At 44.4% G+C, this 19,966-nt stretch overlaps 1 protein-coding gene across 1 annotated transcript; it reads right to left on the minus strand.

The window, feature by feature from the left end:
• Positions 1 to 1,000: 1,000 nt before the first annotated feature.
• On the minus strand, positions 1,001 to 19,121 carry ism2b (isthmin 2b). Its single transcript, XM_084083112.1, has 6 exons — positions 18,376 to 19,121; positions 10,586 to 10,831; positions 7,601 to 7,886; positions 4,946 to 5,083; positions 4,588 to 4,653; positions 1,001 to 3,949 (listed from the first exon to the last, which is right to left on the minus strand). Exons 1-6 carry the CDS (start codon positions 18,490 to 18,492, stop codon positions 3,432 to 3,434), a joined length of 1,371 nt encoding a protein of 456 aa, XP_083939238.1. The 5' UTR covers positions 18,493 to 19,121; the 3' UTR covers positions 1,001 to 3,431.
• Positions 19,122 to 19,966: the final 845 nt, after the last annotated feature.

Below are 19,966 nucleotides of genomic sequence, written 5' to 3' on the forward strand. Positions count from 1 at the left end.
TAATCTGTCATTTTTGGGGGCGAAGAAGTATAAATTATGTTTGATACAGGAAAGAGTTTTTGATGGTTTTACATTCTTAGTTGAATGTGAAATAACCCCTTGTCCTCTGCCATGCGCTCATGCATGTAGATTCAGACCTTACTGAGGGCGGGGTCCTGGAGGTAATGTACATCCTGATCTGTGCACAGATACTAAGGTTCTCTAAGGTCGTAAGAGCACCTGCTGATGTGTGGATTGTTATGGTTATGGTATCATGAGAGACAAAACAAAGACATCCGAAGTCAGTCAGTCGAGCTCGCCCGTGGGGTGGACATGATGTATGACATGAATAAGACAGTATAAGTCACAAATAATGACACCGTAAAAATTAGCAAGGCAATGAATGCAAAGTCTTTATATATTTCTTCATCATAATTGCAACATCATATTCACAGAGCACTGAAATACAATGTAAGAGTGAAATACAGACACTTGATTTTGCTGTTTTGATGTAATGTGAGGCCAGCGGTTTCCCTTTTGTGGTCGAGCGCCCGCATTTCTCAGTCCGAGTAGTGCACCATGTTGAGTAGAGTCATTTCAAAGCTTCAGCGAACTTTAAAAAATAAACAAAGAACTGACAAATAAATACTGTACAAGACCATATATGTAATACTAGGTTCAGAAATCACAAAAAAAGAACATGCTTTTTGTAACAGAACACTTGATAATACGCACTTGAACAATGCAGCATTTCTGACAAGTTATCTTGTCCCTTCGCGATGACACTATCATCAACAAATGGCAAACATGAGTACATATTCATATGTGTCTTCTGATATATGTGCATGCACATATATCAGAAGACATATATATACACACACATACATATATATGGTATATATACACAATATATATATATATATATATATATATATATATATATATATAGTGTATATATATACACACACGCATACTGTATATACTGTATATATACATACAGTATACTGTATACATACACACCTTATATACCTTAAATAAAGTGCCTTCTTTTAAGATTGGTGATTTCATAATGTATTATAAGTGCGTGTTTGCATACATACATCCCAAAATAGAAATTCCTGAAAGAGGTTTGGAGTAAAAAACAACAAACAAACAAACAACAAACAGCAAAAACAACATCCATTGATTACACAGTAGAATCTGGAGTGTTAATTTATCTCTGAAAGTGCAAAAATGTACCCATTTCAGAGCTAAATTAATACTTTGTGGAACAGACAGAGCAGGCTCATCCTGAAGTAGCATAGTATTCTCAGATGGCTGCCATTGAATGTAAGCCAATGTCTGGAATGAACCTTGTTTCATGTAGGGACAGCGCGTGAGACCTGCAGAGAATGTTTCAGTAATACTGCATGCAAACTGGAACCTTACTGAAATGATTCCTTTGCGATGGGGTATTCTATTAGTCTCATAATGCGTTATAGCAGTGCTCTCCTCCATGTCAATGTAATTAACCTCTTAAGCTTGATATACTTCGGCGTATGACAATAGCAAAAATAGCTGATCTACAACGCATGGCGCCATGATGTGTTGTGAGCATATTAGATCTACAATTTTTGCTATTTTGCAAAATAAAATAAAGAAATTGGAAATTTTCGCCTATGATCCCAAAATAGTACATTCAACATCAGCCATTTTTTTGAACACCACCTATAGCAATAATTTCCAAATCTGGGACACAGGGACCTCTAGTCCTGCTGGTTTTCCATCTTACCATGTTGCATTCACCTAGTATCCCAGGGCTAAATAGTCCCTAATTAGGCAGCTATAATGACAAGCACACCGGTGAATGCAAACTTCCTGGTAGGTTAAGTAAGAATCAGCTCTACTAAAGGTCCCTGGGACCAGGAGGATTATGAACTTCTGAATTAAATGACCATTCAAGAACGTTAATCTGAATTGGAATGGTCAATTCTATCCATTCCAGTTCCATGCATATGCGCATATATACTTCAAGCTCACAGTCTCGACAGCAGTGACTCCTTTTCTCTTAACCAAACACAACACGGCTATAATAACATGTATCAAGAGTTGAGTTGCTTGTCAAAACCGCACAAACGCATTATTTCATTAATTCAGTGACTGCTGTATGGTGTTCATTGTTCATCTCAATCTGCATTACACGTTCCATGCCCTTCTGTCACTACCCAAATACACACACACACTTAGTACAAGGGTCCAATATGGCACACCCCTGTCGGAGGTAAGTGGACAGATCTTTATCATGGTCAGTCAGTCCCCCTGAGAACATTGTGGAGAAACATCCATGAAACACAATAATGCTCAGTGTAGAGCCATTTTGTCCTATAATTTTACACTGCAGATACTAAGTAGGCCAGATGGACTCAGGTACCAATAATCTGATTTATATCTCTTGGCAGTACAGAAATCTGATAGTAGTCTCATGCTTAATTTATACGCACTCATACAACAATGTCAATTGCTGACAAAAACAGATCTTCAAGCTAACACGGTTTTGCATCTCGACACATTGTTAGCTTAAAGATCCTTCCACTAATTATATCACCCTTTTAACATGACCCAAAGGAGTCCCCATACTGTACATTAACTGAAATACATATTAATGTGTCTGCATGCGAGACCAAATGGGAAATTTAGAGTTTGTTTCTTTTTTTCTCCTTTAAACACAGTCAAATCCAGAGTGTTCATTTAACTCAGTGTAAAATGGACAGGGTCCATTTTTACAATCTCAGAGATAAACTAACACTGTATTTTACTGTGGTCCAGGTATCCTCCCTATAAAATGTAGGCGTGTATTTTCAAAGCACCACCCTTAGTATCTTTCAAACCTGAAGTATCTTCATTTATTATTAGCAGCATAGTTAAGAATCTTAATTAGTTGGACTCTGCCCATTCTTTCTTATCTCTATCAGCATAACTAGCCACTTAATCATGTGTTTCCTAATCTGTATGGAGGCAGGATCAAGATATTTACCACATGTTTCTATTATTAACCCACTAAAGCTCCAGATCACCAATGACAAAGCCAGCAGGTAGACATCACGTGTACACACACACATGCGAGTGTACCGAATAAAAAAAAAGACAAGAGACAGCTTTATGTCATGCTGGATGTGTAACAGCTTGGAAAGCATTGGGAGAATACTGCATTTGTTTCCATTCATGTAATTCAGTTCAGTTAAGTCTGATGCCAGGATGCTGTGCCAAATCCTAACTTGAGACAACCATACAACTCCTCCATGACCTCTGACTCAGAGGCTCCGAGACATCAACATGCTGTCCATGACCGATGCAAGATTTAGACATAATACCACGTTTCTTTTTCTTTCCTGAAGGTATAGGCACTACCTTCTCAAGTTAGGATTGGGCCGCTGTCTCTCTAGGTTGAAGTGGTAGTTTTGGCTGCGGATCCCTCAGTACTCCCTGGCCTCTTCCAGCTCGTTCATGAACACGTCTTCGTGGGGGTTCTCCGGGCACCTCAGCCCGTTGTTGGGCGGCCTCACCGCGTGGAAGCGGCTCCAGTCCCCCTTGCACAGGATCCAGGGAAGCACGTCCACTTTGAAGTGCAGCTCGGGCGAGAACTCGGTGCTGATGAGGTTGGGCGTGCCCGCGCCCTTCCCCCGCGTGATCAGCCTCCCGCGGTCGTCGTAGCAGCAGTGCTGCGCCGCCAGCGTGGACGAGTCGCTGGAGAGCGCCGACCTTAGGCAGCTGCGAGCCGACGGCTTGTAGATGTCCAGTCGCTCCTTGGGGCCGCTGTCGTCGCGCCAGCGAAATGGCCGGTCGCGGGTCTCGTCGAGAAGACTGACCACGGTGTAGGCCGCCTCAGGGGGGTAGGAGCAGGGACAGCCGGGGAGCTCAGACACGACCTGGTGGAGGTACCTCTGGAGGAAGTCGCTCTTACAGTTCAGCCATTTCTCACAGCTGTCCACATCTGGAGGGGTAGCATGTCAGACAAGTGGTGTTAGAGGTGTCTGTCATGCTAGAAAATTCTAATTTCCTCTTGGGATAATAAGTCTAGAGTCCTGTGCGTATAGTGGCATCATAGAGACATGTGCTAGCAATCAAGTTAGCTCAGAAGTAGCTTAAGAAATACAGGTATGTTGGTATTTCTAGCACTGGAATAAGTTTAACCTGCCTTTAACTCGTATATGTATAAGAGTATTATACATAGAATAATTCTACTCTTATATTACTATCCTATAAATGTAAGGAATCTCTGTCTGTCTGAACACATCTTTCTCCTAATTGGGTTATAGGGCCACTTTGGATATAATTTCCATAACACTCCAACGCGATTGACATGAGCAATGTTCGAATGAACGTTGTGTTATTAGCATAAATAGCAAAAAAACAACATAAACATGAACTTCTCATGGTTGTGGGCAGCAACGATTCGACGGCGGGTTGTCACACACCACATCACACGACAACAGGATGAAATGAGCAGCACTCCTCTCCAAAAGTTAAACTATGCATACCGAGCTCATAGTCATAACCCAAACGTCTGCATATTGTTTGGGTGCACACATCTCCGGGTAAGGACTAGTAAGGTATTCACTTTCAACTGACCTGTGCCAAATGGTTCTGTGCCGTTCTCCCTCTCGAAGGGGGAAGGTTCCACCACAGTGTTGCCATCTACAAAGAAGAGACCCATATTTAACACACATGGCACAAACAGGCACATGCCTACTCTTTTTTCTCTGTATGAGTAGCATTTATGAAGATGGCTGTAGAGCAAAAGTCAATGAAGATCTACCTAAGAGATCTATGGACGTGCAGGTATGGAAATCTATGGACCTGCAGGTATGGAGATCTATGGACCTGCAGGTATGGAGATCTATGAACCTATGGAGAATTATGGTCCTATCTCCATAGTACATCTATGGAGCCAGGCCAGAGTCCAGGCAAAGTGTGAATGGTATCTCACCTGGACAAGGTTCCAGGTCACATTTGGAGGCCTCTGTCAGAGTGCAGGAGTAGCCACAGGACTTTGTCCTTTTCCTCTCACCGTGTCCACAGGTGACCGAGCAGGGGGACCAGGTGGTCCACTCATCTGCCTCCTTATCTGTGGGAGAAGAGGCAGTTAATGAGGACGGCTAGCTGTACTGCAGCGTCCTGACAGCTATCAGGTTAGTGCAGTGTCCGTCCATATAACGGTAACATCCCTGGTTTGACCCCCGCTTAGACACACACACATAAAGCATCAGCACCCCTCACTTGTCTACCATCACTTTACAGTAATAATAAAAACAATAATAAATAAAGCAGAAATAGCCCCAAAAATAGTCTAGGATAGAAAAAGGTAGGTGCACGATGTCATGTTTTGCGGTCATGTGGGCAACATTTGACTTGTTCACCACATACTTTTAACGAGCTATTAAGGAAAAGGAAAAAAACAGCCTCAAAGGGCCGGTTGAGATGTGTGTGTGTGTGTGTGTGTGTGTGTGTGTGTGTGTGTGTGTGTGTGTGTGTGTGTGTGTGTGTGCGTGCGTGCGTGCGTGCGTGCGTGCGTGCGTGCGTGCGTGCGTGCGTGCGTGCGTGCGTGCGTGCGTGCATGCGTGCACGTGTATACATGTGTGCGTGTGAAAAGGAAATCAAGGAAAAAAACTCTCTGCTGAAGGATTATTTGCAGACACCGGTAGTGGGTTTGAGCATATAGTATATTCTCGAACCTCTCTAATCCAGAATAAGCATTCATTTCTAGTACTCTCTCATAACCTTTCCCATGCAAAGCCATAGTGTTTTGAAGCAAGATTTAGTCAAATTAGAGAGAGAGAGAGAGAGAGAGAGGGGGGGGAAGGGAGAGAGAGAGAGAGACTGTACGGGGGTGAGTTGAACCGCCCACGCCACCACGTTTCCTCATGGTGTTAATGATACTGAAAACAAGTTGTTCTCGATTAAAGGCGAGGTGGGTGCAGAAATACCAGCTTGGGAGTAGCGAGGGCTCATTTCGCCTATGTGGGCGCTGCCAGCTCGCCATTCGACCACACGGGAACAGCGTCCCAGGAGAGACGTAATTACAGGAAAGGCCCATGCAGGCATCGTTGATTTATGCTCACCGAATCTTTAGATCTGACCACTTAACAGGCATTGTTGCCCTTTTGCCGGCTAGTCCACAAATGCACTTTATTTACAGTCAAGGTTTCTGTGAGTCTGTTCTGGTAGTTCACATGGATTTAGGAAAGCCTGAACTACAGTATCAGGGTTTTCCCAGAGTTGCGTGCTATAGTCCAATATGCAAAAGGGGATCAACTAATCAATGGACAGGCTAAATGTGTGTAATTTACAGGTGATTCATTCACTAAAAAAACAGCCTCTTTGATGAACACTCCTCTGAAAGACTACAGCTTCTCCATAAGTTTTGAGCCCTGACCAGCCCAACGCCCAGACCCCCCTCTCTCTCTCCCTCGCTCTCTGTGAATGTCCTCAAAGTGTTCGAAAAGATGTTGAAATAATCACAAAAAAGGGTTAACCCAATTACCTCAGTCTTCATCTATCCTCTCTTTCCCCTCTTTTTCTATTTTCTTTCTCTTTCGCTGTCTCACTGCCACCCAATAAGGTCCATTCATTCACTTGCCATACAGCCCCCAGAGGAAATCAGAAGAGAAACATAAATAAATAAATGGTATAAAGCCATAAATGTTATGCCGGGCCCTGGCTCAAAAGGCAGAGCCGCCGAGGGCAGCGAGGGCCGTCGGGGTCTGGGTTTGGGGGGGGGGGGGGGGGGGGGGTGCGGTGGCGGGGCGCGGGTGTTGGGCTGGGGGGGTTGCCTGGGATAGATAAAAGGCCAGCCGAATGAGCCCTGTCATTCTATGTTCCCAATCTGCCCTCTAATTGTCCACAAGCAGTGGGCTGTTTTGTCCCAGAGAACAGTGCCGGCCTCTCGCTGCCATTAGCGAGCGCAACGGGCCCATCTTCAAAAGGCAGGCCTCCGCGACCACTGTCTACTTCAAAGTGCCTGAAGCCCACAATGCACTGACGGTCGAGTGCTCGCGTTGCCCCTCTGGCCTGGCATCGGCAGGCTCACTCAGGACAGCCCCTATGCTACCAAGCCACTCTGTTGTTCTCTGTCTGTCTGTCTGTCTGTATGTCTGTCTGTCTGTCTGTATGTATGTCTCTCTCTCTCTCTCTCTCTCTCTCTCTCTCTCTCTCTTACCCTCAAACATTCCTGTCCCTTCCATCGTATACAATTCATCAATGACCCAACTGCATACCGAAATTTTCCGTTGACCTTCTTTCTGTACCATGATCAATAGGAAACATTTGATTATTCTGAAAGTGGTCAGATGCAGTCAATTAGCTGTATTATGTCAGACCAGACCTGAGTAAGCTAAATCTACCAAATTGAAAAGTACAATTGAACAGAGCCCGACCGATATATCGGTTTGGCCGATATATTGGCAATTGTTTTTTTTACGAAATACTTCAGAAATTATGCAGCTGATGTCTCCCAATTTGACGACTTTCAACCTGGCTGCCCTATTTTGGGCATAAGCAAAATCTTCAAAGGTTTTCCAAAATGCTCTAAAAGTAAAAAAAAAAAAATCTACAAGCTAACAGCACATCGCTTGGCAGAGCATACCATAATAACTCTGCACCGGGTCCCAGCCCTCGTTCCAGTGACTGTCCCAGTCTCCTCCCACACCGCTGGGGAGTGGCTCCTCACTGCCATAGTCCAGAGAGTAATCTTCCTCCTCCTCCTCCTCTCCACCTTCCTCCCCCCAGAATATGGGCCAGAAGAGCTTCTTCCCTGCCGGCCAATCCACCGTGGCGGAAGGGGATGAGGGAGAGGAGGGTAGCCACTCTTTTTCCTTGGCCAGATCCATCTCTACCTCCATCTGTGGGTTGTCCACCACCTCAATGGTTACCTGTGTAGGGAGAGGGGAATCCCACTGAATGAATGTGAACTGTGCCCTGGCATCAGCAGATACTGTATTCTGTATCTACACACAACTCATAAATGATAGTGTTTTTTATCATGTACGTCAGCCCAGGGCCGGCTCTAGGCTGATCAGCACTCTAGGCGAGATTAATCCGATGCGAAATTTGTTTTTTTTTGGGCGGATTATGATACGTTTTTGGCTACTTTATTTCGGTTTTAGGGTTAGGGTTATGTTAGGGTTATGTGAAGATTTTACCGATTATTATTATTTTTTGACTTTTTTTGCCTTCTCTCCAAACTGCCGCTCTAGGCGGCCGCCTAGGTCGCCTCTATGGACGCGCCGGCCCTGCGTCAGCCTTTATTTGACCTGTTTGAGGAGTGATAGAAATTCTGAGAGGAGTGATAAGCTTGTGCTAATAGGGCTTGCAAAGTTTGCTTGGGTGGGGGTGTGATTTGGGGGGCGTGGCCAAGATTCTCCGTGTTGGTTGGGTCACAACGTGTCTACCGACCCATCCAACAGGGTACACTACTATAGCTAGTACACACAGCGGTACGTCCAAAGAATTACATCAACAATGTTAAAAGCCAACTGTAAAAACAAACTTTTCAAATGTATGAAATGTATAATCATTTGAAAATAGCAGATCTACAAGCTCACAATGCTTGTAGATCGGCTATTTTCAAATGGCCGAAATGTATGGGCTGAAGTGGTTACTGTATGTTTTGAAATAATAATCAAAGTAACCACTGTAAGTCAACGTCACATGAAGTTGTCTTTTATTTGAAAACAGGTACATTTACAGGTTACAAAAAGGTGTATAAAAAAGGAAGTTCATCAGACTCAAAGAGGAGTGAAAATGGTCTCTGCCCATCCGTATTCTAATGTGATCATTAACAGGTGATTTTAGGCAACTGGTGACCGGAGCCATCATCATCAGGATTCGGTTATATTTGCATGAAATATATATTGAATGAAAGCACTGCATAATGAAATGTCGATTCACATTGGCTTGTGAATCGACTATGTTAGCCTAAGATATTTGGTGTAGAGGGAAAAAACTCAGGGATTCCAGTCAAGAAGTATATAGGGTTTTAAGTGTTTAAGCCATGAAAGTACAGGCATCTGCTTCATGTTCTATTCATACTGTTCCGTAATAAATGAAAAGGTTACAATAACGTTGGTTTATTTTATTTTTTTGCATAAATAAGGCTATGGTTATGTTATATAAATTATCACCCAGCATTCGTCATTGACCTCGCACCAGCGACGTGCACAGATAGACTCTAGGTGGCGCTAGAGCTAGAGCGCCTGCCCTTTGCCCTCTGGACCAGAAGTGCCCTTTTGGGGCACTTCTGGTCTTGAGCACTTGCCCCTCAAAATGTCTGTGTACGCCACTGCCTCGCACTCACATCCAATCTTTGGATGTGCCTGCTCTCAGTTGGATACGTTCTTGGTTTACCTGGGTGATAATCTGTATCTATATGATAATTTATATGTCTGAAATGCATGAGCAAAGAATTCCAAGCTCATTTCAAATCAACCGTCTTATCAGAATGTTGGGCTGCGAATTGAAGCCTTGTTGAAGCTAACCAAACAGGACATGAGCAATAAGCAATCAGACAATCAAAATGATGCCTGTTCCTTTGCCTTATGCATCTCCCCTGAGAGAACATGAGAATTTGTTCTGCTCTCGTTAGCTCAGTATGACTCAAGTTAGATGCTACAGGCGAGGCAAGGGGCCCTGCTTTAATTGATGTGAAGACCAGGCAGTGAGAAGGCAAGAGAGGGAACTTCCTGCCTGCATAATACTGGATTACGGATTAAGTACTGCTATCTGTGGTCTCAAAGAGGTCTATTTGGTGCACATGTTGCAGAAGAATCAGCCAGATTGGGACGGCCGAGCAACGGGGCAGCTGTACAGCCATAGGATGTAGACATAGCCATTATTATGTCCACTTAACCACATCCTGACTGCAGTGACCAGAAAGCGGAGGAAGAATAGCTACCCTGTTATAAGTTAAACAGAAAGACGTTTGGGAGAGGTTTATATGACAATTTAGAAGAAAGGAATGAGATTTTATTGAGTCCAAGCCCCTTTCCGTTATTATGCTGTAATTATGGCAAATAAAGACAACACACAACAGGGTCTGTTGTTGCCTCTAGTCCACGCCCATATAAAGATCTGACCTATAAATTGGTGTGTCTTATTATATGGGAAAAGTGAGCCGTCACAGCCAGTAAGTGAAAACACTGGGTCAGTCAGTCCTTCTTAGTCCTCCTGAATCCCATTCTGTCCCTTTACAAGCTGAGACCTCTCCATGCGACCCATCTTATCCACTTAAACCCCATATGGGTGACTGGAGTCCCTCAGGGCTCTATACTAGTATATTTTCTGTTTTCTGTAATAGTGGAGAAATCTTTCGCTGAAAATAGCCGATCGACGCAGCGTGTACTGTGTTCTAATACTGTGCACTATTTATGCACTATTTACAACTTCACCAAAATGTGAATGCTTATGTTTTGTTCCATATGCTATGAAATGAAAAGTCATTGTGTGGTCTAAATTAACCGCACAGATTAAGAAGATAATCTGTAGAATAATCGACAAATTGATGTTCCTACACTTTGTGACACACCATGCATAAAATACAACAATATATGACTCTCCAACTCATCCCACTGACCTGTATGTTGGGGTTCTGTGAGCCCATGTCAGCGTTGGCCAGGTCTGGGAAGTTCTTCAGGTCCAGGATAAAAGGCTTGGTCTCCTCTTCTGGTTCTGGCTGAGGAAGGACCCCCACAGAGTGATGCTGAGAGTGGGGCCACCTCCTCTGGTGGTGGTCCGGCAGCAGGCTCTGGACCTGGTTCTGCTCTTCCAGAGCCTCTGGATCGTACTGGACCCCGCTGCTCTGAGGTGGCTGGCCATCGGCCTGATTGAAAAAGGGAATCAAAAAACAATAAGAAGATACATTTTCAGGCAGATTTTCCTTTTTTTCGTTATTTTTTAATTAATGCTGCGTGCATTTTAAACACAACAGTAATGATAAATTAACATCTGGAACACAAAACCACACAATAAAAAAAAACTCTTTGTATTCCAACTAGTTTGGAGAAAAAAAGAAAAAACACCTTATTTATAATTGGTATAATGGCCCTTGATGGACACCTCGAGAACACTGTTAAGTTCTATTTATATTTATTATTTTTCCAGGAAGCACCCCCTGAAAATATTGACCGTCAGCATTCTAAAAAGCCACTGAAGCAACTAACCAAGCGACCAACCAGGCCCTGCATTCTGGTTTTCATTTTTTTTCCCACATTGGCTATGGCATCCCAGCCCTGGACAAAGAGGGTCCTGTGCCAGAAAGAATCTCTTTTAGCTTTAATGAGAGGGCCTGGGAGGCGTGGGACCCCTGGGCCGGCCTGGGTGAGTCTCAATCTGCTGTGTCGCCACTACAATCATGACCACTGCTCAGTTTACACCTCCACGGCTCTCTTTCAGGTCCTCAGAAGGAAGTCCCTTCCTTCTGGTCTGGTCCTGGACCAGCGGAAAGTGCAGTTAACCAAATTAATGAGAGACGTTACTGAGATAAATGGGGATATCAATGGTAACAGGGAGGCTAAGGTCAAACACACTATATAATGTACATAGTATACTATTATCTGGAAAATATGGGCCCCCAGGGGCATGACCTGCCAATGAATCAGAAGATTACCCTAAGCCTAAAGGCTTATTTATACTTTGTTGTACAATATTTATTTTCAACTGAAGAAAGTGCCTCAGTTGAAAATATGTCATTTTCGTTGAGTGGCACCTGTTGAATTGGTCATGTGACAGAATATAAAATAAGCCAAACCCCCATTCTACAACCCTTAATAAGCTCTTGAATGTCATTCACCGGGTACTCTACTGTATCCTTAATATAACCAAACTGCCCGAACTTGATGAAACATGGACCTCTGGGGGTAAAGCTGTGCCAGTTTGATGTATCCTTAGCACACAGGTTCTCAATGTCGGGTCTGGGGACCACCAAGGGTCCAAATCGACTCTTACGGGTCTGTAACTTGTAACGCCAGTGTTAAATATTTTACAAAGTAGATTGAGGTCCCAGAGATTAAAAAAAAAAAAAAATTAAATGGGGGTCCATGGCCTAATGCTTAATAACTTTGGGGTCCTTGAAATCAAAAAGGTTGAGGAACACTGGCTTAGCATAAAACAGTGGAGATTGGAGGGGGCAAGAGACAAAATGTATGAGAAGCTGTAGATGGAGCCCCTTAGAACAGGACGTACTTTTCACTGGCTGACAGCAACTTTCCCATAAAAAAGTCATTCAGCTGGTCAACTCCAGCCATGTGAAAACGTAGTGGCTATTTACAGGACCGGCCTGTCAAACATAATGAGATGGAGGAGGAGTTGAAGACAAGGCAGCCCCCTCCACAGGAATCTGCAATTTGGCGATAACATTTTTTACTATTTAATCTACTGTCACTAGCAAATATTCTAACCACATAAGCCCTGGTGTCCCTATTTTGGGCACATCATTCTAAGTGAAAGTTTTACAAATCTTTCTACAGTTCAGCTACTGTATTTTCAACTGACCTAATTATAAAATAGGGAGTAAGTGGGTTAAGGATTGCAAGTTTGACCTATCACCAAGTTTTGGCATTCACAGAACTTAAATAGACAGGGGACTAACAAGACACGGGTGAACTCAAAGACAATCAACACAGGGATTGGCTGGGAGACTAACAGGACACAGGTGGAGAACATAACTAACCAAAGGGAGGTGAGACAAGACAGGTAGCAACAACTAGACAGGAGACAGGAACACTAGGAACATAACTACACAATAAAGGTACAAGGAGAACCAAGGCAAAAGGCAACAGTTACAACAATGCAAGATAAATACAGAATATAATGAACAACGGCCTAAACAGCCTTTAAGAGTCCAACACCATATAAGGGCATTCAAGGTCCAAATAATAAAGTCACCGTCCACGACCCGAGGAGCGGACCGTGACGCACTGTAAATTGCCTTTCCTATATTACTACTAAAATAGGAAAGGCTCTGGTACAGACTTGATCATATCAATATCAGCATCAGTTACACCTCTTCCATGTGCCCTAGCTGTTGCTGAAAGTATTGGAACCAGCAATCAAGGTGGCTGGGGTACCTTGATCTTTGGAGTAAGTAGCCTTAGGAACCAACGGTTCCATAGCCATGTGACTCATAGGGCATGAGCCTATCTCTTGTTTCTGTAGCGTGAGGTGGCTTGATGTACAAGTACTCCCCCTGGACATGACGCTAGTATGTCTCAGGGACTTACTCCCAGTCTAACACTTGATGCTGAGTGCCAAGCAGGGTGGCATTGGGTACCATTTTTATAGTCTTTGGTATGACCCGGCTGGGGGATTGAACACAGACATCCCACTCTAACCACACTAGGCCACTGTGTATACTTGCGCAAAGTGTTTGGGAATGCATGTGTCATCACCTCAGTTCTGACCAGCAGTGATGACCCCCCCCCCCCGCCCCCCACACACACAGTTTAACAATTTATTTATGTCCACACACAGGGAAAGCATACAGGGACACAAACATTTTAGTTGCAGTAAAGGTTACATTCACAAACTCATGGATATGTCCTCATGATACAACACGCATGTCACTCAGCACTCCAAGTAGTGGCGGCTCCGCCACACATGGATCACCAGAGGAAACAAACTGCTTAGTCTTGCACTGCTGCTTGGTGTTAAAGCGCCCTCTGTAGTTGTTCTCAAGGTCCACCCGTTGCTATTCCGACAGCGGACGGACATACCGCTGGAAGGCCGCCGGGTCTATTGCCTCTCTTCCCGGTAGCTGTTCACGGGAAGGAGGGGCCGTCAGGTAGCGCCGGCTGTTGGTAGAGTCCACCGGTGAGAAGTGCCTTGTATGCAAGCTACATAGTCCACAGAAATTGCAAATGCATCCACTGCACCTACTACATTGACGATGGTAGTTACAACGGGGAAGTTTAACGTCATGCCCAGGACACACTACAATATGGACCCATCATTACAGACACACAGACACAGATACGAGTACAACTCACACCGGAGTCATGAGGGGAGGCCAAATACTTTCACACCCTCCTCATCTTGTCCTGTTACACATCTGGATCCTGTATATCACTCTCCTCCTCCTTTCTTCCTCTCCCTCGTTCCCTCCATATCCTCCTCCTCACAGCAGAGCAGAGGGGCTTCCCCGGATCAAAGGCCCGCTGGGCTGATGGCATGTGGTGGGTCTTTAAACTGACTGTATGGATGCAGTGGGGGACTTGAGGCCTGGCCTGGAAAACTGACCTTGTGATTTCACACAAACAAACCCACTGCCACCCAACCCAAAGTGCAAAACATAGCCTTGTATCTTCCTATGCAATGTTTGTGTATGCTTATGCTTGCTCTATGCTTGTATACGTGTGTGTGTGTGTGTGTGTGTGTGTGTGTGTGTGTGTGTGTGTGTGTGTGTGTGTGTGTGTGTGTGTGTGTGTGTGTGTGTGTGTGTGTGTGTGTGTGTGTGTGTGTGTGTGCGCGCGCGTGTGCGTGGGGGGCGGGGGTCATTTCATGGAGCCCCAAAATGACTTCCTGGAGCCATGGAGACAAAATTCAAATGATTCTCTATAGGGACCCTGATAAATTTGGGTAAATGTTTTGGTTGAAATTAAATCATTTAAATATTATTGCAATATTGGAATATATTGCTTGAATAGTCACTCATATATTTAATATATATATCATTATCATATCTAAGTGGGGCTGTTGTAGCACCACCATGAGGAGATTTGAAAAAGGTTCTTCCTTGAATCCTTGGCTTAGTGGGAATGTGGGTGCAAAGTTTCCCAGCAATCGGGAATTCATGATGTATGCCATTTTGTGCAAAACGGCCACCCCCACAAACTTTGGAAGCCAATCATAGCCAATCCGAATGGAATATGAGAACTGTGACAGATAGGTCTTGATCACATGACTACAGAGATAATGTATACCGATTTGCGTGAGGTTTGGACAAAATCAGTAGTCAGCTGTACAAAAAATGCGTTTCGCAAAGGGAAAAAAAGGGTGGAGATTCTTCCTTGAAGTACTGGAAGAGTGCGTGCAAAGTTCCTGCAGATCGCTCCAGCGGTGCTTGTAGCATGTCATGCAAAACGTGCCCCTCCAGCAAACCTTTACAACCAATCGATCGGAATAGAATCCGAAGAATCTGACATATACGTCCTGACCACATGACTACAGAGATAATGTGTACCAATTTGGTTTGGGCAAAATCGGTAGGAGTAGTAGCAAAAACTGTGTTTTGCAAAGGAAATGCAACATGGCGGAAAACTTGTCCGGGGGAAATGGGCGTGGCTTATTTGGGGCGTTCCGGAATGATCCATGAAATCCAAGGGAAAAAGAATGTTGATTGTATGACCTAAGGTTCAAGAGTTGAAAAATCCAGACAGATCCATCTTGATCACATGACTATAGAGATAATGTGTAGGCCTACCGGTTTGCCTGATGTTTGGAAAAAATCTGTTGAGAGTAATATAAAAAAAAAAAAAAAAGTAATATAAAAATTGCCTCCTGTTGGCGCTATAACAGGCCGATGTGAGAGATTTGGGGCAGAGGTTTTTATTTGGCCTCCAAGGAGTATGCGTGCAGTTTCATGCCAATCGGTCCAACGGTACCGGAGATTAGCTGCTGACAGATGGACGGATGGACACACACACACACACACGCACACGCGCACGCGCACACGCACACACACGCACACACACGCACACACACACACACACACACACACACACACACACACACACACTGACAGACAGGGTCGAAAACATAGTCTCGGCCACGCCTTCGGCCTGGCGTTGACAATAATAATAAAAATCCAAACGTATCATATAGCTCATTTTCTAAACACTCAAGGATAAGGAAACAAAAACTTGAATAACTACTACTTGCACTCCTCATTTGGCTGGCGACCCCCCTGCAAACCTCTCAGGGACCACATTTTGAGAACCACTAGTATAGCCTAGGATCCATTTGGTGCTGCTGCAGTCGCCGCTTACGATGACACACATTCGGGACAGGCGGGAGAGGAGGTCGAGGCACAGGAGTGGGGGTGGGTGGGTGGGTGGTGGAGGTGGGGGTGATGGTGGGAGTAGGGGTGCATGGTGTGGATGGGGGGGGGGCAGCCGCTGGGAAGGCGCGGCGGTGTGGCAGGCCTGATTTATGTGACCACGGATATCAAAGGCCTCTGCACTTGGCCGTTTCCAAACCATTACAGAAGAACAATAAACTATGGGCCCCCTTTGATCGCCGCTTTTGGAAATTGGGGGAAAAAAGGAAAAACAAATGCCTGCGCTCGGTGGAATTGGGGTGATGGGTGTTGGGGGGGGGGGGGGCTGGGATATTGACAGAGGAAACAGGTTTCAATATTTGGGGACGAAAAAAAGGCACGCTCACACTTGGACACAAAACTCCTCCTCCACTCCAAGACACGAGAGTAAAAAAACTGAAAACAGGAAATTCCACATTAACACAGAATAGGGCCAACGTAAACAATCAGAAGGATGACCCTTGACCCCCTTGCTCTCCCGGCTCCAGTGTGAGAGATGCCTTGGGTTCGCCTTACCATGGTTACATAAGTCTCTCGTTACTGCGCACCACTTTTGCTGTACCGTCCTGCATCCGCCATCCTCTCCTCTCCCCCATCTCTCCTCTATTTATCCATCCATTCATCCATCCACCCCTTTTGAACAGTCATCCGCAGGGTCACAGGCAAAAGGTGCAGTCATCAGTGACAACCTTTTAGCAGTGCATGTTATTTCTCACCCTCCATATTCTTCTCTCCCTCTCCCCTATCTGATTCGATTCCTCTCCTCCTCCTTATTATCTATCTGTCTCATTCTAGCTCTCCATCTCCTCTTTGACATCTAACATCAATCAGACATTACATCTATACATCAATCAGACATGACATCTATACATCAATCAGACAGGCGCTAGGATAAAGAGAGAGACCCAATTGCAAACAGGAGGCCACACAGGAGAGAAGAGGGAAAAAAAGGTTCAAAGGCAGAACTCTCAGACCCAACGAGCACGTATATGAGGCCACGCGCTCAACACGCACGCACGCAGCCACGCACGCACGCATGCACGCACAGCGTGTCATGCTGTGTGTCTCTCTCTCTCACTCACTCACACACACACACACACACACACACACACACACACACACACACACACACACACACACACAATGTGGCACATTCATAACATTTGCTGACCTAAAATGTTGCAAAGCACACACACGCACGCACGCACGCACGCACGCACGCACGCACACACACACACACACACACACACACACACACACACACACACACACACACACACACACACACACACACACACACACACACAGACTTGAATATCCATATATGTCCATGCGTAATGCAAACTACAGTATTTGGATTTATTATTTGCAACTCAATGACCAGGGCTGTCAAACCCTCTTCAATACCTTACTATACATGGAGAGGACGAGAACATAATGCTGTATACCTGCTGTTCATTTTGAGGTCAATATTTGTATTGCCTATAGCGACTATGAAACTATGAACTTTATGTAACTTACACTATGTAGTTCAATGCTGATTCTATGGTGTAAAAACAACAACGGCTGTTATAAAGAAAAGGGGGACAGGAATGCATGCAAGCATATTCATAGATACTGGGGAAATGATTATAACCTGTGGTTGAAAACATGATTGGTCAATGAATGGGAATCATAAAACACTTAGCCTGTCATTCAATTGACTAAGTAAAAGTATCAATACTGCAATGTAGAAATACTCTGTTACAAGTAAAAGTCCAGAATTCAAAATGTACTTGAATAAAAGTACTGGTATCCAAATGTGCTTAAAGTACCAAAAGTAGGAAGTACTCATTATGCAGAATTTCCCATTACACAAGTTTTCTAAATGTATCCAAATCTTTTGAAAATAGCAGATCTACATGCTCACAACATGATCCGCAATTTTCAAATAGCCGAAATATTTATAGAGCTTAAGTGGTTAGTGTATGGTAATACAAATCTAAATCTAAAAAGTCACTAGTAACTAGTAAGTTTTCAAACAATTATAGTGGAGTAAAAGTATAATAGTTGCCTCTGAAATGTAGTGGAGTAGCCTAGAAGTATAAAGTACTGAAACTTATTAATTCTTCAGTACAGTAAAGAAATACCTAAAAATTGTACTTAAGTACAGTACTTGAGTAAATGTACTTACACCACTGATATTGTATCGGGTGCAGGTGTAATCATCACAGATCATCACAGTCATTGTAAGGGACTTGTTCCTCATCATCAACGCAGAGGAGCTTTCTCTGCACGCATCCATGATACACATCATATACATTATATAATAATCCATTAGGAAAACAACTTACCTCTGAAGACACGCCATTACGGAGCTTATGGCCAACAGTGTTGTGTCTGGTGGGAAATCCCGTCACAAAACTAACTACAAGTATCAGCCAGAACACCAGCAGCATCTGAAATCGCATCTTCTCCAACTGACAGAAACAAACATCCAACAACAACAAAAAAAAGATTCCTTTCAGGAGGATTCGGTAAATGCTACGATCTGCGCCTCCAACGAGCCTTTTCCTCCCGTTTAACTATTTTGATTTACAATAATCGAAATTCTCCATCGATTCTTTCATCGATCTGTCTTTGGACGTTTGTCTGATCGGGACAAGAGAGAGAAGTTAACAGAGTTGTCAGCGTTGTCGAAGTGTCTCGCTGTGTGAAAGCTGCGCTCCAGTCTAGTGTCCAGCCGTTACCCTGTCTGTCCGTATGGAGGGTCGATCGGGTCAAGATGCCCCATAAAGGCAGGCTGCAAACGGCTTTAAGTAGCAGCAAAAATACCCAAATAATACCCACGCAAAGATATGATCCCCGTCCGTCCGCACCGGCGATCACTTTATTCAACTACTTAAACCAACAAAAAAAAAAGAAGTGAGTGGATCGTTTCTCGTCGTGGGTGGGTGGGTTTTTTCCAATGCTCTGACATCTGGAGCGAATAGTATGCCGTGCGTTTTTTATCTCTGACGCTCATGTAATCCATTAGTTAGTTCAACGGCACAGGTCTCTGTAACGCGCGCGCGTGTGTGTGTGTGTGTGTGTGTGTGTGTGTGTGTGCGCGCACGCGTGTGGCCAACATGCAACATCCCGGGTTTTGGGTCAACTTTTACGCACGCTTTCAGATGTTGTCCCCCCAATGCTGAAGGAGGGGGAGTCAGTGCCATAACTCTATGGTCAGTGCCTAGCTGTAGTTTACAACCCTCGTAGACGTATTTACGATTCTGACGTCTTCAATCTACGAGAGTTGTAGGGTGCACCCCCCCATGGATTCGAGCACTTTCGGCACTTTACCCCGCTACACTCCAAACATGTACAAATTGAAAATAAAAGGTGCTTACCGCAAAGCCCCAAATGTTAACGACCTCGGCGGGGTAGTAGTGATCCCCGTCGAGGTATATCTTTCAATAAAGAAGTCTTTTAATCCAGCTTGTGTCGGAATCTTCACTGTTCTTCTTTTGTTTTAAATGAGTTTGAACTGCGCATTAGCGATTTGGCGGTCGGGAGGTGTATTGCGCACTGCTTCTTCTTTTGTTTTAAATGAGTTTGAACTGTGCAACAGCGATTTGGCGGTCGGGAGGTGTATTGATACATTGTAAGTTCAATGCGCAATACACCTCCCGACCGCCAAATCGCTAATGCGCAGTTCAAACTCATTTAAAACAAAAGAAGAACAGTGAAGATTCCGACACAAGCTGGATTAAAAGACTTCTTTATTGAAAGATATACCTCGACGGGGATCACTACTACCCCGCCGAGGTCGTTAACATTTGGGGCTTTGCGGTAAGCACCTTTTATTTTCAATTTGTACATGTTTGGAGTGTAGCGGGGTAAAGTGCCGAAAGTGCTCGAATCCATGGGGGGGTGCACCCTACAACTCTCGTAGATTGAAGACGT

This window comes from Gymnoscopelus microlampas, assembly GCF_963454915.1.
Source record: "Gymnoscopelus microlampas genome assembly, chromosome: 16".
NCBI lineage: Eukaryota > Metazoa > Chordata > Actinopteri > Myctophiformes > Myctophidae > Gymnoscopelus > Gymnoscopelus microlampas.